Genomic DNA, 20,677 nt, shown 5'->3' on the forward strand with positions numbered 1-20,677 from the left:
AAAACTTTTTTCTTTCTCAATATCTTATCTTTTATTTGATCGAATTCCTAACTCTCGTGAATGAAAGAATTTTATTGGTCGACATCTTACCACTTAGTGCACCGAGACTAGGCGATTGATTAGTCTCACAACAATCGGTTGTGGAAATACCTCGGTTAACATCGAAAAAATTTGATCCATATTTTATCACCTTTAATTTATCTTATAATTCTAAATTAAAACACTTTATTTATATAAAAATATTTGATTGAATTTTTATTTTATTAAAAGAAGAAGAAGAATGTTAATTTTTTTTTTGATGTTTCCCCACAACTCCAGCGTCCGGAGAGCTGGATCAAACCAGATGCGGGCTGGGTAAAAGCTAATGTCGATGGAGCTGTTGGGTCTAATCTTGCGGCCAGCTGCGGGGGGGTGTTCCGGGACGCAGCAGGGAGATGGATAACCGGCTTTAGTCGTAACCATGGTACTATGGCAACAGAGAGCGCCTTCCTCACTGAATTACTCGCGGTGGCAACGGCTGTAGAGCTAGTAATAGCCTTGGAGATCCCTCAGGTGATAGTAGAATCAGATTCCATGGAGGTGGTGAGTTTTCTCTGCTCTTAAGATATATCTTCTCATCGGTATGCACAGATAGCATCGTCTGTTCTTCACCTTCAAGCAATTCACGGAAGCTTAGTTTTCCAACATGCACCAAGAACAGCCAACTACCTGGCGGATTATATTGCCAAAATTGGTTTGAATCTCCCGTATGGGACCCATAACTTTGATAGTCGGCTTTTGTACCCAAATGGTATAATTTATTTTGGAAATTACAGCTTTGGGGTACTTTTTTTTTTATTTACCAAACTAGTATAAATCGTCACTGTTAGTGGCGATTCTATTTTTTTTTTACTTTTTTAAAGAATCATCAATGCTATTGGCGTTTTTGTTTTTGTTTTTTTTTCGTTTTTTAAATAAATCGCCAACCATGTTGGCGTTTTCTTTTCTTTTTTTTTAAATTTTTTTTCCCCTTAAAATCGCCAACACAGTTGGCGTTTTCTTATTTTTTATTTTATTTTATTTTTCTTAAAATCGCCAACACAGTTGGCTTTTTCTACTTTTTGTTTTTTTAATTTTTTTTAAATAGTAATTAGAATGATATTTAATCAATTTTAAAAGACCATATGAATATTTTTATAAATATAAATGAGAATTAGAGTAAAGCTAAGACAACTATGTATAAACAAAAGTCACAATTTTACCTTGGAAATTTAAGAAACAACTTAAGAAATCTTCTAGTAAACAGAAGGAGCTCAAGTGTTCAATCCAAACATTTGTATGTATTTGTTGTGTAAGAATATGCTTATGAAGGTGCATATTTATAGGGTCTTAATATATTAAAATATAAAATAAAAAGCCAACATGATTGGCGATTTGAAAAATATTGGAGGAAAAAACAAAAGGTAGAAAATGCCAACTGGGTTGGCGATTTTAAGAAAAAAATAAATAAAAGGAACGATAAGAAAACGCTAACTGTGTTGGCGATTTTAAAGAAAAAAAAAACGCCAACATACGATTTTAAGGAAAAAAAATTTTAAAAAGAAAGAAAAGAAAACGCCAACATGGTTGGCGATTTATTTAAAAAACGAAAAAAAAAACGCCAATAGCATTGGCGATTCTTTAAAAAAGTAAAAAAAAAGAAATAGAATCGCCACTGACAGTGGCGATTTATACTAGTTTGGTAAATAAAAAAAAAGTACCCCAAAACTGTAATTTTCAAAATAAACTATACCATTTAGGTACAAAAACCTTGATAGTCCGTTTGGTGAGTGTCATACTCTTCTTAATAGAGATATTGTCATTAGTCCTAGTCCTAGTCCTAGTCCTAGTACTGGTCCTTAGCTAGTCTTGCTTTTCGGGGTTATCCCCTCCTTGTAACCAAGAAAAAAAATCAAGCCTTCTCTAAATGCTACTGTACTATAATTATCTGGTGATTCGCAATTATTATATTGCAAATTTTTCCAAATCTTATTCATTTGCAAAATTATACTCTTAGACTTGCAATTACCTCCTTTATTTATATTCATTAAGGAAGATTTATAAAGTTACAACATAGTGCCACTAAAAGAGTAAATTTCGCCAACTTAGGTTGACACAATTGACCATAAATTTCAGATTGAACTCTTACCTTTTTATAAATTGAGGGTTTGAACCATGTATCCAATAAAATCTCAGTTTGTGGTCTTCCCAACATGTCACTTATGTCAAATTGGGTTAAGCTTGTGCCACGTGGGATGTGGCGTGGATCACTGAGTTGAAACAAGTATAAATTACAACTTGTTCGGACACATAAAATATTAGACAACAAAATGAAATAAGAATCTCTGCACATGTTTTGAAAAGTTATTTGATGTACAACAAACAAGTTAAATTATGGCTTGGTTAAACAAGTTAAAATTTTGACTTCTTATTTTTTTTCCTCCTTCCATTTATATTAACTCCATTTATTCACACTTCTCCTACACTTCAACACACACAAAATTAGCCATCTAAAATCTCTGCAATCTTAAACTCTTGTTAAGTTTTTTAGTTCTACCACAATTGTGAAGTTGTTGCTTTGGTCTATTACAATGGTAGAAAATTTTAAGGCACGTAAAGTCAGATGTTTGAAGACGAAAAGAAATCCACTCGACTGAAATACGGTTTAAGCGTGAACAACTTGAAAAGAAAAGAATTCATATTAGGAGAAGATACTATTCAAATTCTCTCTCACTATTTGAATAGAAGTGAAAATTTGTGTGTGACAAAGTGTGCGACAAAGTGAGTGATTTGTGTGTGTGAAAAAACTCGTGAGAGGGTGTGGTGTGTGAAAATGTGTGTGAGAAAGTGTAAGTGAGAGAGTGAAAGGGTGTGGTGAAATAACTCGTGAGAGGGTGTGGTGTGTGAAAATGTGTGTGAGAAAGTGTAAGTGAGAGAGTGAAAGGGGCCGTGTGAAAATGAGAGTGAAAGTGAGTGTGTGAAAATGTGTGGAGCCAAGCTACCCATGTGAGCCAATCAGATCAAACAAGTCAAAAGAAAAACTTATTTGACCATGAGTCCATGACAAACCTCCTGCCCCACACAGTATCTCCTCACATCAACTAAACATGTCTCATGTCTCACACAGATTATTATTCTCCTTTATTTTATTATAACAGGTTAAAACTTCAGCATGTTTGAACAAGTCAAAAATTTGAAACATCCGAACAAGTAATAATTCAAAAAAGTAAATTTCAATATTTGGAAATTAATTACCGTGTTAAATGATTTTTTTGGAAACCCAAATTAATAGATAAAGAGTAACGGGCAAGGCAACAACCCAGTACTGCAAAGTCTGTTACAAGGACATGGAAAACCCATAGCAAACTCCAAAAGCCATGTGAAAATTAATTACCGCGTTAAATGATGACAGCTTTAATATACGGTAATGGCTAAAAAACAAGATAACATCAGTAAAAACAGAAAGTATCCTGGTTCTCTTCATTTGGTAAGATTATGACATGAATTGATCAGCTGCACATGGATAGCAATTGAGAGGTTTGATTCAAATAGGAAATAGAGATAAATTAAATAGCACTTGAATGCCATTACCAACCCAAGACACTTGCAATCTCAGTCGAATACTAATAGCGTGGTGTGAATAAACCAAGGAAAAGAGATTGATTTTGGTATTAGTCTTATCTCACAGAAAATGTTTGTTATTAGTTTTATCTCATTGAAAAAGTTTGATATTAGTCTTATTTCAGTGAAATGATGTTTAGATATAGGTTCTTTATTTTAGATTAGTACTAGTAACTTATAACCAAAAGAAAAAAAAAAAGCTTAGGACTAGTAACTATTATGATAGAGAAATATTCTCATGAGATTCAAGTAACTCCTTTATATATAGTTATCACTTATCACATCCCCTGAGTTCATTGAACGAAAAAAACTTCTGAGCAAACATTGCAGAGTAAGGAGATGGGGTTTGGAGAAATATGGTCCCAACTAGGATCCATTATGGCTAGCATCATGTTCGTGTATGCCATGTATGAGCAGTTCTTCCCACCTCATCTTGACATCTATGTTCGAAGGTTCACACACAAATTCACAGGCATTTTCTATCCTTACGTCCAGATAACTTTCCCTGAGTTCACAGGAGAGCAACTCAAGAGAAATAAAGCTTACACTGCGATCAGAACATACCTCAGTGCAAAATCATCAAAAGCAGCAAGAAGGCTTAAAGCTGAGGTGGTGAAAAATAGGCAGAACCCGCTCATGCTTAGCATGGACGACAATGAAGAGATCATGGACGAGTTTGAGGGTGTCAAACTCTGGTGGGCTGCATACTACACTGTCCCTAAGTCCCAGTCAATTTCATGGTACCCTTCTTCAGATGAGAGGAGGTTCTTAACACTCACTTTCCACAGACGCCACCGGGAGCTCATCACTACTACTTACATCCAACATGTGCTGGATCAAGGCAAGGCGATTGCATCAAGGAACAGACAGCTGAAGCTGTTCACCAACAACCCCAGCGATGATTGGAATGACTGGAAAAACACCAAGTGGAGCCACATACCCTTTGAGCACCCTGCAAGGTTTGAAACACTGGCAATGGATCCAAAGAAGAAGGAGGAGATTATAAACGACCTTGAAATGTTCAAAACAGGAAAAGAGTACTATGCCAAGGTTGGGAAGCCTTGGAAGAGAGGTTACCTACTTTATGGTCCACCAGGGACTGGGAAATCAACCATGATAGCTGCCATAGCTAATTTCATGAACTATGATGTATATGACCTTGAGTTGACAGCAGTCAAAGAGAATACTGACCTGAAAAGATTGTTGATTGAAACCTCCAGCAAATCGATCATAGTGATTGAAGACATTGACTGCTCTCTTGATCTAACAGGCCAGAGGAAACAGAAAAAGGAAATAGATGAGAATGAGGGTGAGAAAACCAAAAATCCTGTTAAGAAGGCTGAAGAAGAAGAAGAAGAGAAGAAGAAGGCAAGCAAGGTAACACTATCTGGGTTGTTGAATTTTATTGATGGGATTTGGTCAGCATGTGGGGGAGAGAGGATCATCATTTTCACAACCAACTTTGTGGACAAACTTGATCCTGCTCTCATTAGGAGAGGGAGGATGGACAAACACATAGAAATGCCCTATTGCAGTTATGAAGCTTTCAAGGTGCTGGCCAAGAACTACTTGGGTGTTGTTGATGATTCACATAGCTTGTTTCCCATTATTGAGAAGTTGTTGGGAGAGACCAAGATTTCACCTGCTGATGTTGCTGAGAATCTGATGCCAAAGTCAAGAACTGAAGATTCTGATACTTCCTTGCATAATCTGATTCAGTCTCTTGAGAATGCCAAGGAGGAGGCCAAGAAGAAGGCAGAGGAGGAAGCAAAGAAAAAGACTGAGAATGAGGAAGCGAAGTTGAAGGCTGAGAAAGATAAAGAGGAGTTGCCTCAAGAGGAAGAGGTGAAAGCAAATGGATAATCTAGGGAAGAGGTGAACCAACCATTGATTTGGATTTGGATCATATGCATGAGCTGCATCTTTTTATTTTGGCTTTTAACAATTATATTTCATCTTCTTAGTATAATGATAGATGTATGTTATTATTATATTGCGTGATCAAGTATAGTTTAGACTACATTTAAGAATGATAAACTGAATTGATGATTCAAGGGTCATGCTAAGATTTTATGAACTTGAAAGAAGCGATATGAACTTGAAAGAAGCTCAGCATGAACTTGGTTGTACTTGTCCCATCCAGGTTCTGAGTATAGCGATTGTTATTTATTCAACTTTGATATATTCACACTTTTTTTTCGTTTTCATCCCATTTTCAAACACTTTCTTTTCTTATCTCTCTCTTTTTTCCCCATCACATTGCTATCATATCCATCAGTTCTCTCTCTTCTGTTCATATCTCTCTAAAAGTGAAGGTGGAATTGATGTGAATAAAACATTTTCCCAATTTATTAGCCAAGTTTTATGTAGAGAATGGATGGAGTATTAACGATGAATATGCACGCGGAAACACAAACAGATTAGCTGACCATTTCATATATAGGAATAACATAAATGTGGACAACTGCTTGCGTTCCTTTATTATGAGCATCCTTAGCGTGAGATAATAAGATCAGTAACATCAATTAATAGTTTTGCTTTAAGACATGAGCAGTAAGAGAAAATATGGGTTGTTTTGCAGAGAATATTTTCCAACATTAAGTAAAATTAATAGTGTAATGCCATGCTTGTCAATTAATAGTTTGGTGTGCAAGAAACGAAGGAAAGTTTCTCCATGCAACTCCTTATAAATACCCCATCCCCTGATTCATTGAGCAGTACAAAAAGTATCAGAACCAAAAAATATTGTGAGAGAACCTTGCCGAGTGAGGGATGAGGATTGGGAAAATACTATGGTCAAAACTAGGCCTAGGCTCAACTATGGCCAGCATTACGTTTGTGTGCGCCATTTTTAAGATGTTTATCCCACATCATCTTCGTGTCATTGTTCAAAAGAAATTTAGGGGCCTTTTGTACCCTTATATCCAAATAACCTTCCCTGAGTTCATAGGGGAAAAACTCAACAGAAATGAAGCTTACACTGCCATCCAAACATACCTCAGTGAATATTCATCTAAACGAGCCACAAGGCTTACAGCTGAAGTGGTTAAAGATAGCAAGACCCCACTTGTGCTCAGCATGGATAAGAATCAAGAGATCACAGATGAGTTCAAAGGGGTCAAAGTCGGTTGGGCTGCACACATGATCCCCAAAGCACATTCAACTTCATTGCACACTTCTTCAGATGAGAGGAGGTACTTAAAACTCACTTTCCACCAACGTTACCGTGATCTCATAACTTCTTCTTACATCCAACATGTCATAAATCAAGGCAAGGAAATTGCATCAAGGAATAGACAGTTGAAGCTGTACACCAACAACAGCAAAGATGGGTCTGGACACAAAAGCAGAAAGTGGAGCCACATACGTTTTGAGCACCCTGCAAGGTTTGAAACATTGGCTATGGATCCAAAGAAGAAGGAAGAGATAATAAACGACCTTGACATGTTCAGAAATGGAAAAGAGTACTATGCCAAGGTTGGGAAGGCTTGGAAAAGAGGGTATTTGTTGTATGGTCCACCAGGAACTGGCAAATCAACCATGATAGCTGCCATGGCTAATTTCATGAACTATGATGTGTATGATCTTGAACTGACAGCAGTCAAGGAAAACACTGAGCTGAAAAAATTGCTGATTGAAACATCCAGCAAATCAATCATAGTGATTGAAGACATTGACTGCTCTCTTGATCTTACAGGCCAAAGGACAAAGACGAAAAAAGAAAAAGTTGAGAACGGAAGCGAGGTAACACTATCTGGGATGTTGAATTTTATTGATGGGATTTGGTCAGCATGTGGGGGAGAGAGGATCATCATTTTCACAACCAACTTTGTGGACAAACTTGATCCTGCTCTCATTAGGAGAGGGAGGATGGACAAGCACATAGAAATGTCCTATTGCAGCTATGAAGCTTTCAAGGTGCTTGCCAAGAACTACTTGGGTATTGATGACGATTCACATAGCTTGTTTCCCATTATTGAGAAGTTGTTGGGAGAGACCAATATGTCACCTGCTGATGTTGCTGAGAATCTGATGCCAAAGACAACCACTGAAGATTCTGATACTTCCTTGCAGAAACTGATTCATTCTCTTGAGAATGCTAAGGAGGAGGCCAAGAAGAAGGAAGAGGAGGAAGCAAAGTTGAAGGCTGAGAAAGATAAACAAGAGTTGGCTCAAGAGGAAGAGGTGTAAAGTAATGGAAAATCTGGGGAAGAGGTGTAAGAGAATGGCACCACCCACTAATTGGGATTTGGATGTGCTGATGCATGCATTGATTGCGTCTTCTTAGCTAGTATAATGGAAATAATTATGTTGACACCCGAATTCAAACCACACCTAGAGAGAGAAATAATGATATGATTAGTGATGTAAAATGTTTCATATCTAAAAAAATAAGAATGAAAAGATAAATTGGATATCAATATATATGAAATGTTTCTGATATGATCTATACAGTCAGCAACAACAACCAATACAACACAGGCAGAGAAATTTTCTACAGCAATGGAAAGATAAATTGGAAACAACAGAATCAAAGAGAGTGTACCTATGATAATTCCAGAGTGTCTAAGAGCAATATGAATCAATGGATTCAGAATCTCTTCACTGTAAACAAGAAAAAAATACATTAGATGAGTTCAGAGTTCCTCTCTATCCTTTTTGCACACAATTAATTTGATGCAAATATGAGATTTCTCATATATATTTTGGAAGAATCAGTGAAAATAACAGCTTATCATAGCATCTCGATCGCCACATGCTAAAATAACTAGAAAAATTGCTTAACTTATCTTTCATATTCTGGAGTACAACTCAAAATGAGTTGCTAAAATTCATGAGCCCAACAACACTTCTCAGAATGTTGGAGTGATTTTTCTTCATGGGAAATCACAAACAATCCATGCAAGAGTAGAAATGAAAGATTAATAAGATGGAAGATAGGAATCTACGTTAACGTCATCATGTTGAGCTAAATTGGATTTTGCAACAGATCAGTATTCTGCAACTCCAAGTGCATAGCGGCCAACAATTTCACTTTTACTAAAAACGAAAGCGAGTTATATAATTGTTTACTTTCCAGATTCTAATAAAAATAAAACTACATTGCAATCATGCTCAAGAATTGACAGACTCAGTATATTGATTGTTAGCTAACTAACTACTAGTGCTAACAGCAAAATAACTATTGGAAAAGATAATATTAAACCTAATATTTACTATATAGTTATCTGCACTACATTTTATCACACAAAATTATTGACTCATACTGATACCAAGCTAACATACTTATAATTCACATGCTTACAAAGCTGTAATAACAGATATGAGAATGGAAGAACCATTCCAAGTTTTTTTTTTTTCCATTTCTGCATTGATTTAGACAACACAATTTAATTTCATACCCATTTTGTGATCTCACTCCAACAGAAAGAATTGAAACAGCATATAATTGTGAATGAAAAATGAATGTGGCTGTGGTTCTTCTTTAAGTTAGGGTTTCATGATTGGTGAATGAAAAATAAATGTGCAGAAAGAAGAGAACAAGTTACCTGATGAATGAAGTAGCGAAGGAATCAATAAGCAGAAATTTCCATGGTGAGCATTATGGAACGGCGTGAATTGGTGGAGTATAGAGGAGAAGGGAGAGCGCACTACAGTGGCGGTTAAGTACCAATAAAATGCCGGGAAAAAGTAACTGTTTTTTATTTTGTAGTTAAGATTTTTACCGACCTTTATTCGTGAGACCTGTTAGGGAGATGATGAGGAGCCCAAACCCAAAGGACCAATATGCCCAAAGAAACCAACAGGATTTGTTTATCTTCTCTACTAGTTTAGTTTGAGACTTTGTTTTTTTAGGTGATAAAGCCTACTTACTTTTGTGGGAAGTACTAATTCTAATATGACCGGAGATATTGATTATAGAAAATCCACTTCATGCTACTTGATTAAATTTGCAAGGGTAATAGTGACATGATAATCTAGATTGCAAAGGTGTGTTGAATTGTTTACTGGTAAGGTAGAGTTTGTCCCATTACATATGCATTCCAGGAATTTCTCTAGTTGAAGAAATTCTTGTAGGAGCTTGGTTTTGTCCAAGACAAATACTTGCTATTTTGGGATAGTCAAAGTGCAATTCATCTTGGTAAGAATTCAACTTTTAATTCTAAGTCCAAACACATTGATGTGAGGTGTAATTGGATACGTGATGCATTGAATGCTTGGTTGATGGAATGAGACAAAGTTCATATGATAATAATGGTGCTAAAGCATTCTCGAGAAGCAAGTTTGAAACTTGTTATGAGATCTTCGGTTTGGCGGTCATCTCCATATAGTTGTAAGGGGGAGATTTGTTAGAGGTCTTTTGGGCTCTCTTCCTATATGGAGAAATACCCAAATATGTCAAGCTCACTTATCTCGCTCTAGTGGAAATAGGTCAGACCAACAACAGTGATTCCTGTTTTTTTTTTTCCTGATATGCTCAATTCTCTATTTCATGATGTCGCCTTGTTTTTGGCTTGTTGTTGAACACGATTTGTGTTGTGATTTAATTTGTACCTTTATTTTGATTACAATGAAATTTGATTGACCGACTTGTACATGTGGTTTTATACTTCTCACAGTGAGACTATTTTTCTACTTTAAAATCTTATTGTCTTTTCTTTTTGTGATTTTTAGTTGTTGCGAGTATTTATCATTGCTCTTCACAAATTGTTTTTTTTTTGCAGTACTTCACAAATTGTTACAAGTTAAGGAAATTATTTTCCACTAAGTCATTTTTTATTATGTTGAATTTCTCATCAACAACCTCCCTGGCCGAATGCATAATAATCCAAGGAAAGAAAACAAAAGTAAAAAAGATACATGTGAATGTGAACAAGGAGTACTGGGTCAAGTCAACGAACAATAAGTGCAGTTGCAGTTGGTGACAATTTTGGCTTTTGCTTATTAGCAATGTTGAGTAATTTCTCTCCCATCACTTGGATATCTCTCTTGTGTGGTGTTAAATGTGAATACAACTTGTTGAAAATTGTCCTACCTGCTTCAACATACGACAAAGCAGGGAGGCAATTTCCAATGCTTGATGACGAAGCTTCCTTGTAAGTTCTTGCTTATAATCTTTGAAAAAAAAATGGAGTGATTTTCCTAGTAACCAAGTACTAAAAATCAATGAAACTCAACATGGAATCTTAACAACACAAGATCTGAGAAACAAAACCAAACCACTTTATATAAACCACACTCAACCAAGACCAAAAACACATAACATTAACCATGAGGGAGCTATGGTCTCAAATGGGGTCACTCATGGCCTCAGCTGTGTTCCTCTACACCATCTTCGAACGTTTCTTCCCTCGTCACTTCCGTGACCACCTTCAAACCTACACAACAAAACTCACAAACCTCTTCTACCCTTACATCCAAATCACCTTCCCTGAGTTCACAGGTGAAGGACTCAAAAGAAGTGAAGCATACACTGCAATCCAAACATATCTCAGTGCAAATTCATCTCAAACAGCTAAGAAACTCAAAGCTGAGGTGGTCAAAAACAGCCAAACCCCAATAGTTCTCAGCATGGATGATAATGAAGAGATCACAGATGAGTTTGAAGGTGTTAAACTCTGGTGGCGTGCAAGTAAAACAAGCACAAATCCACAGCAATTTTCATTCTCTTATCACCCTCCACCAGATGCTAAAAGGTACTACAAACTCACCTTCCACAAGAGTCATCGTGAGATTATAACTAGGCAGTATATCAAACATGTTTTGGATATGGGGAAGGAGATAGAAACTAGGAACAGGCAGTTGAAGCTGTATACCAACAATCCTAGTAGTGGTTGGTATGGTTACAAATCTTCTAAATGGAGTCACATAGTGTTTGAGCACCCTGCAACTTTTCAGACACTTGCAATGGAGGGGAGCAAGAAAGAAGAGATATTGAAGGATCTTGTGAAATTCAAAGGAGGGAAGGAGTATTATGCTAAGATTGGTAAGGCTTGGAAGCGTGGTTATCTTTTGTATGGTCCTCCGGGGACAGGGAAATCGACCATGATTGCCGCGATTGCGAATTTCATGAACTATGATGTGTATGATCTTGAGCTGACTGCTGTTAAGGACAATTCTGAGCTGAGGAAGCTGCTGATTGAGACGCCGAGTAAATCGATTATAGTGATTGAGGATATAGATTGTTCTCTTGATCTTACTGGCCAGAGGAAGAAGAAGAAAGAAACAAGTGAGGATGATGAAGGGGTGAAAGATCCTGCTAAGAAAGCTGAAGAAGAAGAGAAAAAGGGCAGCAAGGTAACACTATCTGGGCTGTTGAATTTCATTGATGGGATTTGGTCAGCATGTGGGGGAGAGAGGATCATCATTTTCACAACCAATTTTGTGGATAAGCTTGACCCTGCTCTCATTAGGAGAGGGAGGATGGATAAGCACATAGAATTGTCCTATTGTTGCTTTGAAGCATTCAAGGTGCTTGCCATGAACTACTTGGATGTTGACTCACACCATTTGTTTGCTAGAATTGGGAATCTGTTGGAAGAGACCAATATGACACCTGCTGATGTTGCTGAGAATCTCATGCCTAAGTCTATTGATGAAGATGTAGAAACTTGCTTACAGAGTTTGATTACGGCTCTTGAGACGTCGAAAGAGGAAGCAAGGAAAAAGGCAGAAGAGGAAGCAGGGTTGAAGGAAGAGAAAGAGAAGGAAGGGCCTACACAGATGGAGGAGAAAATCAGTGAAAAAACCACAAAAGATGTGAAGGAGAATGGTTTTCATTGATTAAGTATTTGGATTAACAATATGTAATTGAGCTAGTTAGATTTAGTAGTTGATGATGTATTATACTACCAGTACCACTACTACTGCTAGTACTGGAAACATCTACCAAATTTATGAAATGTATTTTCTCCACTAAATAGCATTACTGTTGTGTTGTTCTATCTCTGTTTTTCTTGTCTTTTGGTCTTTCATTTTTTTTTCAGGAAACAAATTGGATCATTCCATTCATGACTTTTGGAGATTTTAATTGAGCAGTCCATTCAAAAACTCTACCAGCAAATTTGGTTGCTTAGGTTATTGAGGTATGACTGCATTTGAATATAAACTTGGAAATGAAAAACATAGTTGCTGACACCTTATCCAGATTATTTTTTCTACCATGGTTAAAATCTAATAACCACTTTTAAGAGAAAGTAAGGCTAGCAATTAAGTTAGATCCATACTGGGGGAACAACTTTCATTATGTTTCTTTAATTAGCTTATAAAAAAATTTACAAGGTAATAAAATAAACTTATTTACCCAAATACATGTATTTAAACTTATAAACTAGCTAATCAATGGCTAGTTAATTCAATTGGCACATGCTTGATTGACAGAGCTGTAAAGGACACAAGTGTTAGAAAAAAACAAAATTGAAACTAGCTAAGTCTCAAATGGGATGGCAAAGACAGCATGTGCTACTGAAAACATGCAGTTTTGACCGTGCATCTCATGATAATGAATTTGTATCATGTAAATTTTGTTTGTACTAATAACAAGTACACGAGAAACAGATGACCTCTAAGAATATAACAAATGAAAACTGACTTCAAAACAGAACAAGAGAAAAACAAGGAGGAAATAACCAGATGAGATGAAACAAAGTATGGGTGAAATTTGGGGTCTAATTGGCTCTAAACTTGCAAGCATATTGTTTATGTGGGCTATGATCCAAAGGTATCTTCCTAATCAGTTTCATGCCCTCATAGACAGATTTTTTTCAAAGAAACTAGCCAACTTGTTCAACCCATATGTTGAGGTGAGGTTCTTTGAGTACACTGGTGATTACATGAGACGCAATGAAGCCTTCTCTGCCATTGAGCACTACTTGGCTTCAAAATCCTCCAACCAGTCAAGGAAGCTCAAAGGTGAATTTGTCAAGCAATCTCTGGTGCTCAAGATGGATGAACAACAAGAAGTCAATGATGAGTTTCAAGGAATAAAGCTTGTATGGAGTCTCAAGAAGATAGTCCCCAAGACTACTTCTGTATCATTCATTCCAGCTGATGAAAAAAGTTACTACCTTCTTACGTTTCACGGCAGACACCGCGGTTTAGCTACCGGATCTTACCTGAACCATGTATTGGGTGAAGGTAAGGCCATTGGACTCAGTAAGCGGCAGAGAAAGCTTTACACCAATTGTGTGGGGGACGGTGATTATGAAAAGAGTAGAAAGTGGAGCCATGTGATTTTTGAGCATCCAGCATCCTTTGAAACAATTGCAATGGATCCGGAGAAGAAGAAAGAGATCATTGATGACCTTACTACATTCCGCGAGGCGAAAGAGTATTATGCTAGGATTGGAAAGCCTTGGAAGAGAGGCTATCTGCTTTATGGTCCTCCAGGGACTGGAAAATCAACATTAGTTGCTGCTATTGCTAATTTCATGAGGTATGATATATATGACATTGAGCTAACTAATGTGAAAACCAATGCAGAGCTGAGGAAACTTTTAATTGGAATCACATCCAAGTCGGTTGTTGTGATTGAGGATATAGATTGCTCACTTGATCTCACAGGTCAGAGGGAGACAAATTCTGAGAATGGCAAAGGTAAAAAGGAGAAGAATGCAGTTACTTCTCTGAAGGAACAAGCTGCAAGTACAGCAGATAAGAATAAAAGCAGCAAGGTCACACTTTCAGGACTGCTGAATTTCATTGATGGGATTTGGTCAGCTAGTACTGGAGAGAGACTGATCATATTTACCACTAATTATGTGGGGAAACTTGACGAGGCTCTCATTCGTAGAGGAAGAATGGACATGCATATTGAACTTTCCTACTGTGGATTTGAGGGATTCAAAGTGCTGGCAAAGAATTATCTAAATCTGGAGTCTCACCCCTCATTTGGCACCATTTGCTACTTGTTGGAGGAGAAGAACATGACCCCTGCAGATGTTGCGGAAAACTTGATGCCTAAGGTAGCTAATGAAAACATTGAGACTTCTCTGGAGAGATTGATCCAAGCCCTTAGAAGTTCCAAGGAAGCGGCACGAGCAAAAGCTGAGAAAGAACAAGGGAACACAGCAACAGAAGAGTCAAATGAAGAGGAATCATCAGAGGAGGAGAATGCAGAAGATGTTAAACAGTAGGAGCTTCTGGAAAACACTGATAATGCTTAGTATATGCATCAAATTGTTGTTTGTTGTTGGTTATTACTATATATTTACTCCTAGACTTACTAATATATTTATATATCAGTAGGAATATCTCTATGCATTATTGTAGCTATATAAGTGGGCTTACCTTAAACATTGTTGTACTGAATTACAGACTCAGAGCATCTATTTGTATTATTATAGTTAATTAGTTATGAACAATGTTATGCTGAAATACAGACTCATCCTTTGTGCTTCAGACATTATAATAGAGTATGTTGACTATTTAGTATTAAAAAGAGACTAACTATGAATTGTTATTACGGATTTTGAAGTTTACATGGAAGACTATAGAATCACATAATGAGTCAATGAGTAACTTTGTTTGAACATAGATACAAAGACATGATGAGAATCGCGGCCTTATATTCAACAGAAATTAATAATAGATGTTGTGATATTAAATATAGACTAGACTAAGACCCGCGCGATGCGCGGACGAATACAACTGACTCAATATATTGTTAATTTCCCGAAAATTCTTTACCATAGTAATGATCGTTGTTAAGACACTCAAAATGTATCACTACATATCGCGCATGAGTGGGGAAAAATGTATTACTACATGATTTAAAATATTTTATTGAAATTAAAATAAACTTTTGATTTAGAAATAAAATAGTATGTAAATTGCAGGAAATGGAATGTAAGCGTTACATAGAATTACACTTTTTATTCTTTTCCTGTCTTTTTGGCTTCCTCATGGTGTTCGTACCACTAACTCTGGTTCTCTTAGATGTGTTTGTCATGTAGATTTGAATTGAAGTTTGTTCTTCATCAGAGGATGTAATGCCATCTGTCTCCTTGATTTCTTCATGATCAAATGATACACGTTGTGTAAGCTTTGTCGGGGCTACCTTGTTTTCTTTTTAAACACCAATGGTTCTTCTTCATCATCAGATGATATTTGTTGTGTAGACATTGCTCCTTTTATAATCAAAGGAAAGATATTTAGTATTTAGTTCAAAGTTATTAAACCAATTATTTAAATATGATGAAATGGTTGAGTTGTTTACCTTTGGTATTGTTTTGTGGGTATCGAACTATAACAAACCAGTCATGAGTGAGATCTTGGAGTAGATTGTGCTCCATGTGTACTTTGTTCTGTGGGTATTTTTCCTGAAATGGGGAAAGTAAAGATCATGAATTTCTATTGTGAATAGTGAGTGTGTTGTGTTTGACTATTTATAATAATTTTACTATGGCCATAATGTATATGTCCTTTGTGGTGCATGAAAATGTAACTGGCCTGTTTTAAATAGTGATCATTGTAATTTTTTGTAATGAATTTTAATTAAGGCATTTATTTGTCATAATATGTGACTAAATATGTTACACAATATTGTACCTGTCAGTTTAATTTTACCAAATATTAAGTGAAAGGAAATTAGTGGAGAGATATTGATAAGGACTGTTAGATTTGAAACTTTCATGTTTAAACTCATTTCGTACCTGTCCTGGCAGCTCTGAGAAGTCCAAAGACCATGCTTTTTAAATGGTTTCAAGTATATTGGTACCTGAAAAAGTGAAATTAACATAGAAGCAAATTAGGAAAGGCAGAGGACATAATTATGCATTTCATCTTCTATGCAAGATTTAATATTGGATAAATTATGTAACTGCAGAGTATATATAGAATTTGGGAGTATAGTGTTTACTTTTTTCAATTTTTCTTGCATTTATTTGTTAGTTCAGAAAAGAAAGCATTTTCCTTTTAAAGAATTAGATGAAGGAAAAACAGATAGTATAACTAATGAAAGATAAACAATGACCACATAGTGCTTCCATTGTGTTGAAAATATGTGCATAATGCTACTCACATGTAGAAAGATTGTTTAAAATTATATCATAAAGTGGCATAAATTGTTGATATATAAATAAGAAAATTAAAACCTTGGACAATGAAAGTTAACTTTATGACTCTCTCTTTTGAATTTAAACACCACTTTCAAAATAGGATGGAAGATAGGTTCCGTATCTACTTTTGCCAGACCCTAGAAGTAAGGACAAGCCAAGTTCATGTAAAACTCCAACACTCGCATAAACAAATCAAAATCACAGTTTTACAAATACAAACTTACTTATCGTGAACCACTAAAGAGTACAAGCACATTGTATTGCAGATGTCTTATTTCCTGATATAGAGAAGCTGTCTTCCAAAGGGTTAGACACGGTTAAAGTGTTAATCTTAGATCTTTTTGTCATTTTACTTTATGATGAATATAAAAATTTGCAGGTATGATATTCTTTCCATGCTTCTTGGTCGACTGTTCCCCATGAGCATTGAGTAAAATGTACATTGTTTTAGCCCTTTCTAATATATATCCTTTTAATGACTTGCCTTGATAAAAGTTAATTTCTGTGATAGAAATCTGAGGATCCAAACGGAGGAAAAGTAGAAAATGATACCAGATATGATTTACTTGATTTTTCAAAGTTAGATTTTGAATTTAAGGAGCCCTATCAGATGGAGAAAATTTCTTGAAGATGAATCTAAGCTCATATTTCAGTGGCCCTTTATTTACTTGAATCAAGCAGATTGAGGAGCAGACTGGAGAAGATTCTAAGGAAGCTGAACTTGAGAGAAATAGAGACCAATGGCTAGATTATTTTCTATTTGTACATAGACATGGTGTAAGTAATAGTCAATGCCAGACATGTTTCTATTCGTTAATGCCATGAAAAAAGTTTCACGCACACTATAGTTATCATACAAAAACACAAAAATAAAAGACATTGATAAATTGTCATCAAGAACATGTGACAAAGTCTACATCCAATATAATATAGCTAGCTGTAAGAAGACACTTAATCCATTTCCAAAATCAAGCAACAAATGTAAAAAAAAAAATGTCTCAAAACATACCATCAGAAGAAGAAGCATTTCCAATGAAAGCGTGAGCAAGCAATTCTGCATCCTTTCCAAGATGGGCCTTCAAAAATAGAATCTTTCGAAGCAAAATCATTTTGTGTGGTCTAACAGCTCTATTCTCTTTGGACTCCCTTCCACGACTTCTTCATTTCCTCCTCGCTTGAACCTCTCTCCAAACATCTTCTCGACACCTTGAAATCCAACGTCGGTTCCATAATGAAATTAAACTCACCGAGACATCGAAGAATCTCTACTATATGTGCAGTTTGTGTATCCGGTTTCTTTGCAACCATCTGCATGCGCCTCTTTAACCTCTCTAACTTGCTCCTTAATCTACAAAGGTCATATTCAAATTGGGGATAAATGTATCCATAGACATATTCACGATTATTCACGGTGGTGCAACAACAAACAAAGAGAAATAATGCAAATGTGGATTGAAAGTAAATTCAATTTGCATGTCTATGTACATTGATACACATTACAACACAATATCTATTTTGAATCCCTTTTCAAAGGTTCAAATTTGAATCCCAGCAAATTTGCATCTATTTAAGTGAATGCCAGAAATTAACAGAATGTTCTTAGAAATATAAGTGTGTTAACTCTTATTGTATATTCAATAGCTGTTTAGAGACATTCTTAAGAGAACAGATAAAAAAAATGCCAAAATAGTATGGGGGAAAACTTCTAAAAGAAGATTGTAACTTATATGTAAAAATTCCTTATCAGCCATTACCTCCTATGGACAAAAAGCCATCAAAATAAAATAAGGCTTGGATTGTGCTTTTGGAATGAGTTACTCATCAACCTTAAGATATTTTCCTCTTCTGACAAATGCAAGAGAATTATGTGCAGGACATTAGCTTTTTAGATAATTAACTCAGTCCAAGAACCACTGATTGCATAAAGAAATACAGTATTAGTAGGTAGTGTACCTTGTGTTGTATCTGCACTTAGTTTTCAGGCCCGAGTTTTCAGAGTACTCTGTCGTTTCTCAGACAGAAACAGCATGCAAGGAGTGAAATTGGAGTAGTTAATCAAAATCAAAAGTGCTGGTTTCACGTGAGTAAGTTGAAAGAAGGTGTGGGAAATGCAATGTCCCTACATTATGATGGTTGTTGCCTCAATTGTGAGAGGAAAGGCCTCATTTGCGCCTATGCCAACGGAGTCTCCATCCTTACTTCTAAATTGGATGCTTAGGCCGCCGCTGCTGCTGCTTCGGTTCAAGCACATCTTCCAATAAGAAAGAGGCTTTGGGAGAGGGTTTCCGGAAGGAGGATGCGAGCACGTAATCCTGATAGTCGATGATGGAGGAAGAGGAATTGCAATCACAGAGGAAAGAAACTTAAGCAGTCAATTTTGTGTAGATTTTCTGTGGGTAGGCAAGGAATGGTCGAGGGAGAGGAATAATAGATGACTTGATGGAGCGAGGTTAGATATTGTAAAATGAAGCAGGGTATGTTCACACGTCACTCTAAAATCTGAGGTGGCAAAATTTGCTAATAAAGAAAATGTGAGGTGGCGGCATTATATTGCGCGCTTCACAATTAATATATTATAATAGATTTGGCAACTGAAGAGAAGTATCTAATTACTCTAGTTTCGGGCATTTGAGAACAATTTTACACTTTAATTCTGGTTTCTCAGAGGGTATTCACATACTGTATTCTGCAAGTAATTGAAGAAATAAATAATAACAGTTTAGTAGGTTTACAAATTACAAATTTGTCAGTGAGCTTTTATGTTTGTTCCTCAGTGTAACAAAATTGTATCATTCTATGAGAAATGTACTTACATACATACATACATACATAATGTTATAAAATTCGAATCAGTCACAAGCTCAGTTGGAGTATTGAGTCATTAAATCATTGGTCCAACCAGTTTAGAATTTACACACAAACAGAGGTATCAGGTTCGAGTCTCTGTGAATGTAGCTCTCTTAAATACTTGGTAGAGAAAAGTTGTCGCTCGTATAAGTTTTATGCGCCTCAAATAAATTATATTTGGAAGATACTAGTTTAAATTCTGATGTAACTAAACAATAAAATAAGTGGGCCGGGGTAGGGGTCATCACTCATCAGCACTTTTGGCCTTTTAGAGGTGCGGAAAATTGATAATTTTATAAATAATACTTTACTCCTAGAAGTTCATAACCTTTTTCTTTCCTTTCTTATATAAAACTACCAATGAAGTTTTTCTTAAGAATATTTATATTGGCCTTAAAAATGACTGAATGACACATAAAGCACTTGTTCTGATGTAATCCAGGTCTGATTTCTTCTTATCTTGTCATCTTTCAACCTTTCTAAGGACCAACAGTACATGGAAATGTAAGCATTAGAATGCCACGATTTAGGATACCTAACCAAAAAAATTCCTATTACTTCTTCTCATAAGGGTAGCCTTAGGCAATGGTAAATAGTAAAAAATATTGTCTCTAGAATTTGAGTTAGACCTAACTTTATAAGATTGAATTTTTAAGATCTATGATAAGTTGTGATGCCGTATTAAAATTTGAGTTATATCTAAATTTACCTTAAAAACTACTTTAGAGGTATACCAAAAAAAAACTACTTTAGAGGTGAGGAGCTCTCCGATTTATAATGACTAATTAAGTCATATCTTTAGTTCAATATGAGACAAAAATAATAGTTTTTCATGTAAAAAATAAGTAAAACTGCGTGCGTAAGTAACCTAATTTTCGAACCCCTTCCTAGCCTCGCGCACGCGGGAGCTTTGTGCACCACTTTAATTGCTTCTTCTAATCAGATTAAGGAATCTGTAGTCGGTGATATGATGACAATTTAGTATAAAACAACCAGAGAGAAAGCTGGCTTGGCTTCTACTTTTGGCCGACATTTGAGGATGCAGACAAACATGCCAATAAACTTTCTTACATGACAAGTTTTTTTTTTTTTTTGAAAGGCAAAATTCTTACATGACAAGTAATAAAAGATTC

The 20,677-nt window shown here is 35.9% G+C and overlaps 3 protein-coding genes, 1 long non-coding RNA gene and 1 pseudogene across 5 annotated transcripts; 4 read left to right on the plus strand and 1 right to left on the minus strand.

The window, feature by feature from the left end:
* Window positions 1–3,845: 3,845 nt before the first annotated feature.
* Window positions 3,846–5,844, plus strand: LOC130739315 (AAA-ATPase ASD, mitochondrial-like). Its single transcript, XM_057591577.1, has one exon. The coding sequence runs from the start codon at window positions 3,979–3,981 to the stop codon at window positions 5,500–5,502; it is 1,524 nt and encodes a 507-aa protein (XP_057447560.1). The 5' UTR covers window positions 3,846–3,978; the 3' UTR covers window positions 5,503–5,844.
* A 567-nt stretch (window positions 5,845–6,411) lies between these two features.
* On the plus strand, window positions 6,412–7,881 carry LOC130736991 (AAA-ATPase ASD, mitochondrial-like; annotated as a pseudogene).
* A 2,905-nt stretch (window positions 7,882–10,786) lies between these two features.
* LOC130739316 (AAA-ATPase ASD, mitochondrial-like) lies at window positions 10,787–12,584 on the plus strand. Its single transcript, XM_057591578.1, has one exon. The coding sequence runs from the start codon at window positions 10,912–10,914 to the stop codon at window positions 12,421–12,423; it is 1,512 nt and encodes a 503-aa protein (XP_057447561.1). The 5' UTR covers window positions 10,787–10,911; the 3' UTR covers window positions 12,424–12,584.
* Window positions 12,585–12,699: 115 nt separating this feature from the next.
* Window positions 12,700–15,034, plus strand: LOC130739318 (AAA-ATPase At3g28510-like). Its single transcript, XM_057591579.1, has one exon. It carries the CDS (start codon window positions 13,278–13,280, stop codon window positions 14,772–14,774), a length of 1,497 nt encoding a protein of 498 aa, XP_057447562.1. The 5' UTR covers window positions 12,700–13,277; the 3' UTR covers window positions 14,775–15,034.
* A 271-nt stretch (window positions 15,035–15,305) lies between these two features.
* Window positions 15,306–19,158, minus strand: LOC130735643 (uncharacterized). 2 transcript variants are annotated; one of them, XR_009018526.1, is made up of 5 exons: window positions 18,452–18,628; window positions 17,707–18,045; window positions 16,293–16,357; window positions 15,857–15,959; window positions 15,306–15,767 (listed from the first exon to the last, which is right to left on the minus strand). It is a non-coding gene; the product is annotated as an uncharacterized LOC130735643 (long non-coding RNA). The 2 variants fall into 2 exon arrangements; XR_009018525.1 differs by lacking the exon at window positions 18,452–18,628 and adding an exon at window positions 18,651–19,158 and having other exon boundaries at window positions 15,307–15,767.
* Between the last annotated feature and the right edge of the window lie 1,519 nt (window positions 19,159–20,677).

Source organism: Lotus japonicus, chromosome 2 (genome assembly GCF_012489685.1).
Source record: "Lotus japonicus ecotype B-129 chromosome 2, LjGifu_v1.2".
Taxonomy (NCBI): domain Eukaryota; kingdom Viridiplantae; phylum Streptophyta; class Magnoliopsida; order Fabales; family Fabaceae; genus Lotus; species Lotus japonicus.

Bases quoted from the DNA above. Each gene is read 5' to 3' on its own strand.
- LOC130739318 (XM_057591579.1), top strand. From the start codon at position 13,278: ATGAAACAAAGTATGGGTGAAATTTGGGGTCTAATTGGCTCTAAACTT.
- LOC130739316 (XM_057591578.1), top strand. From the start codon at position 10,912: ATGAGGGAGCTATGGTCTCAAATGGGGTCACTCATGGCCTCAGCTGTG.
- LOC130739315 (XM_057591577.1), top strand. From the start codon at position 3,979: ATGGGGTTTGGAGAAATATGGTCCCAACTAGGATCCATTATGGCTAGC.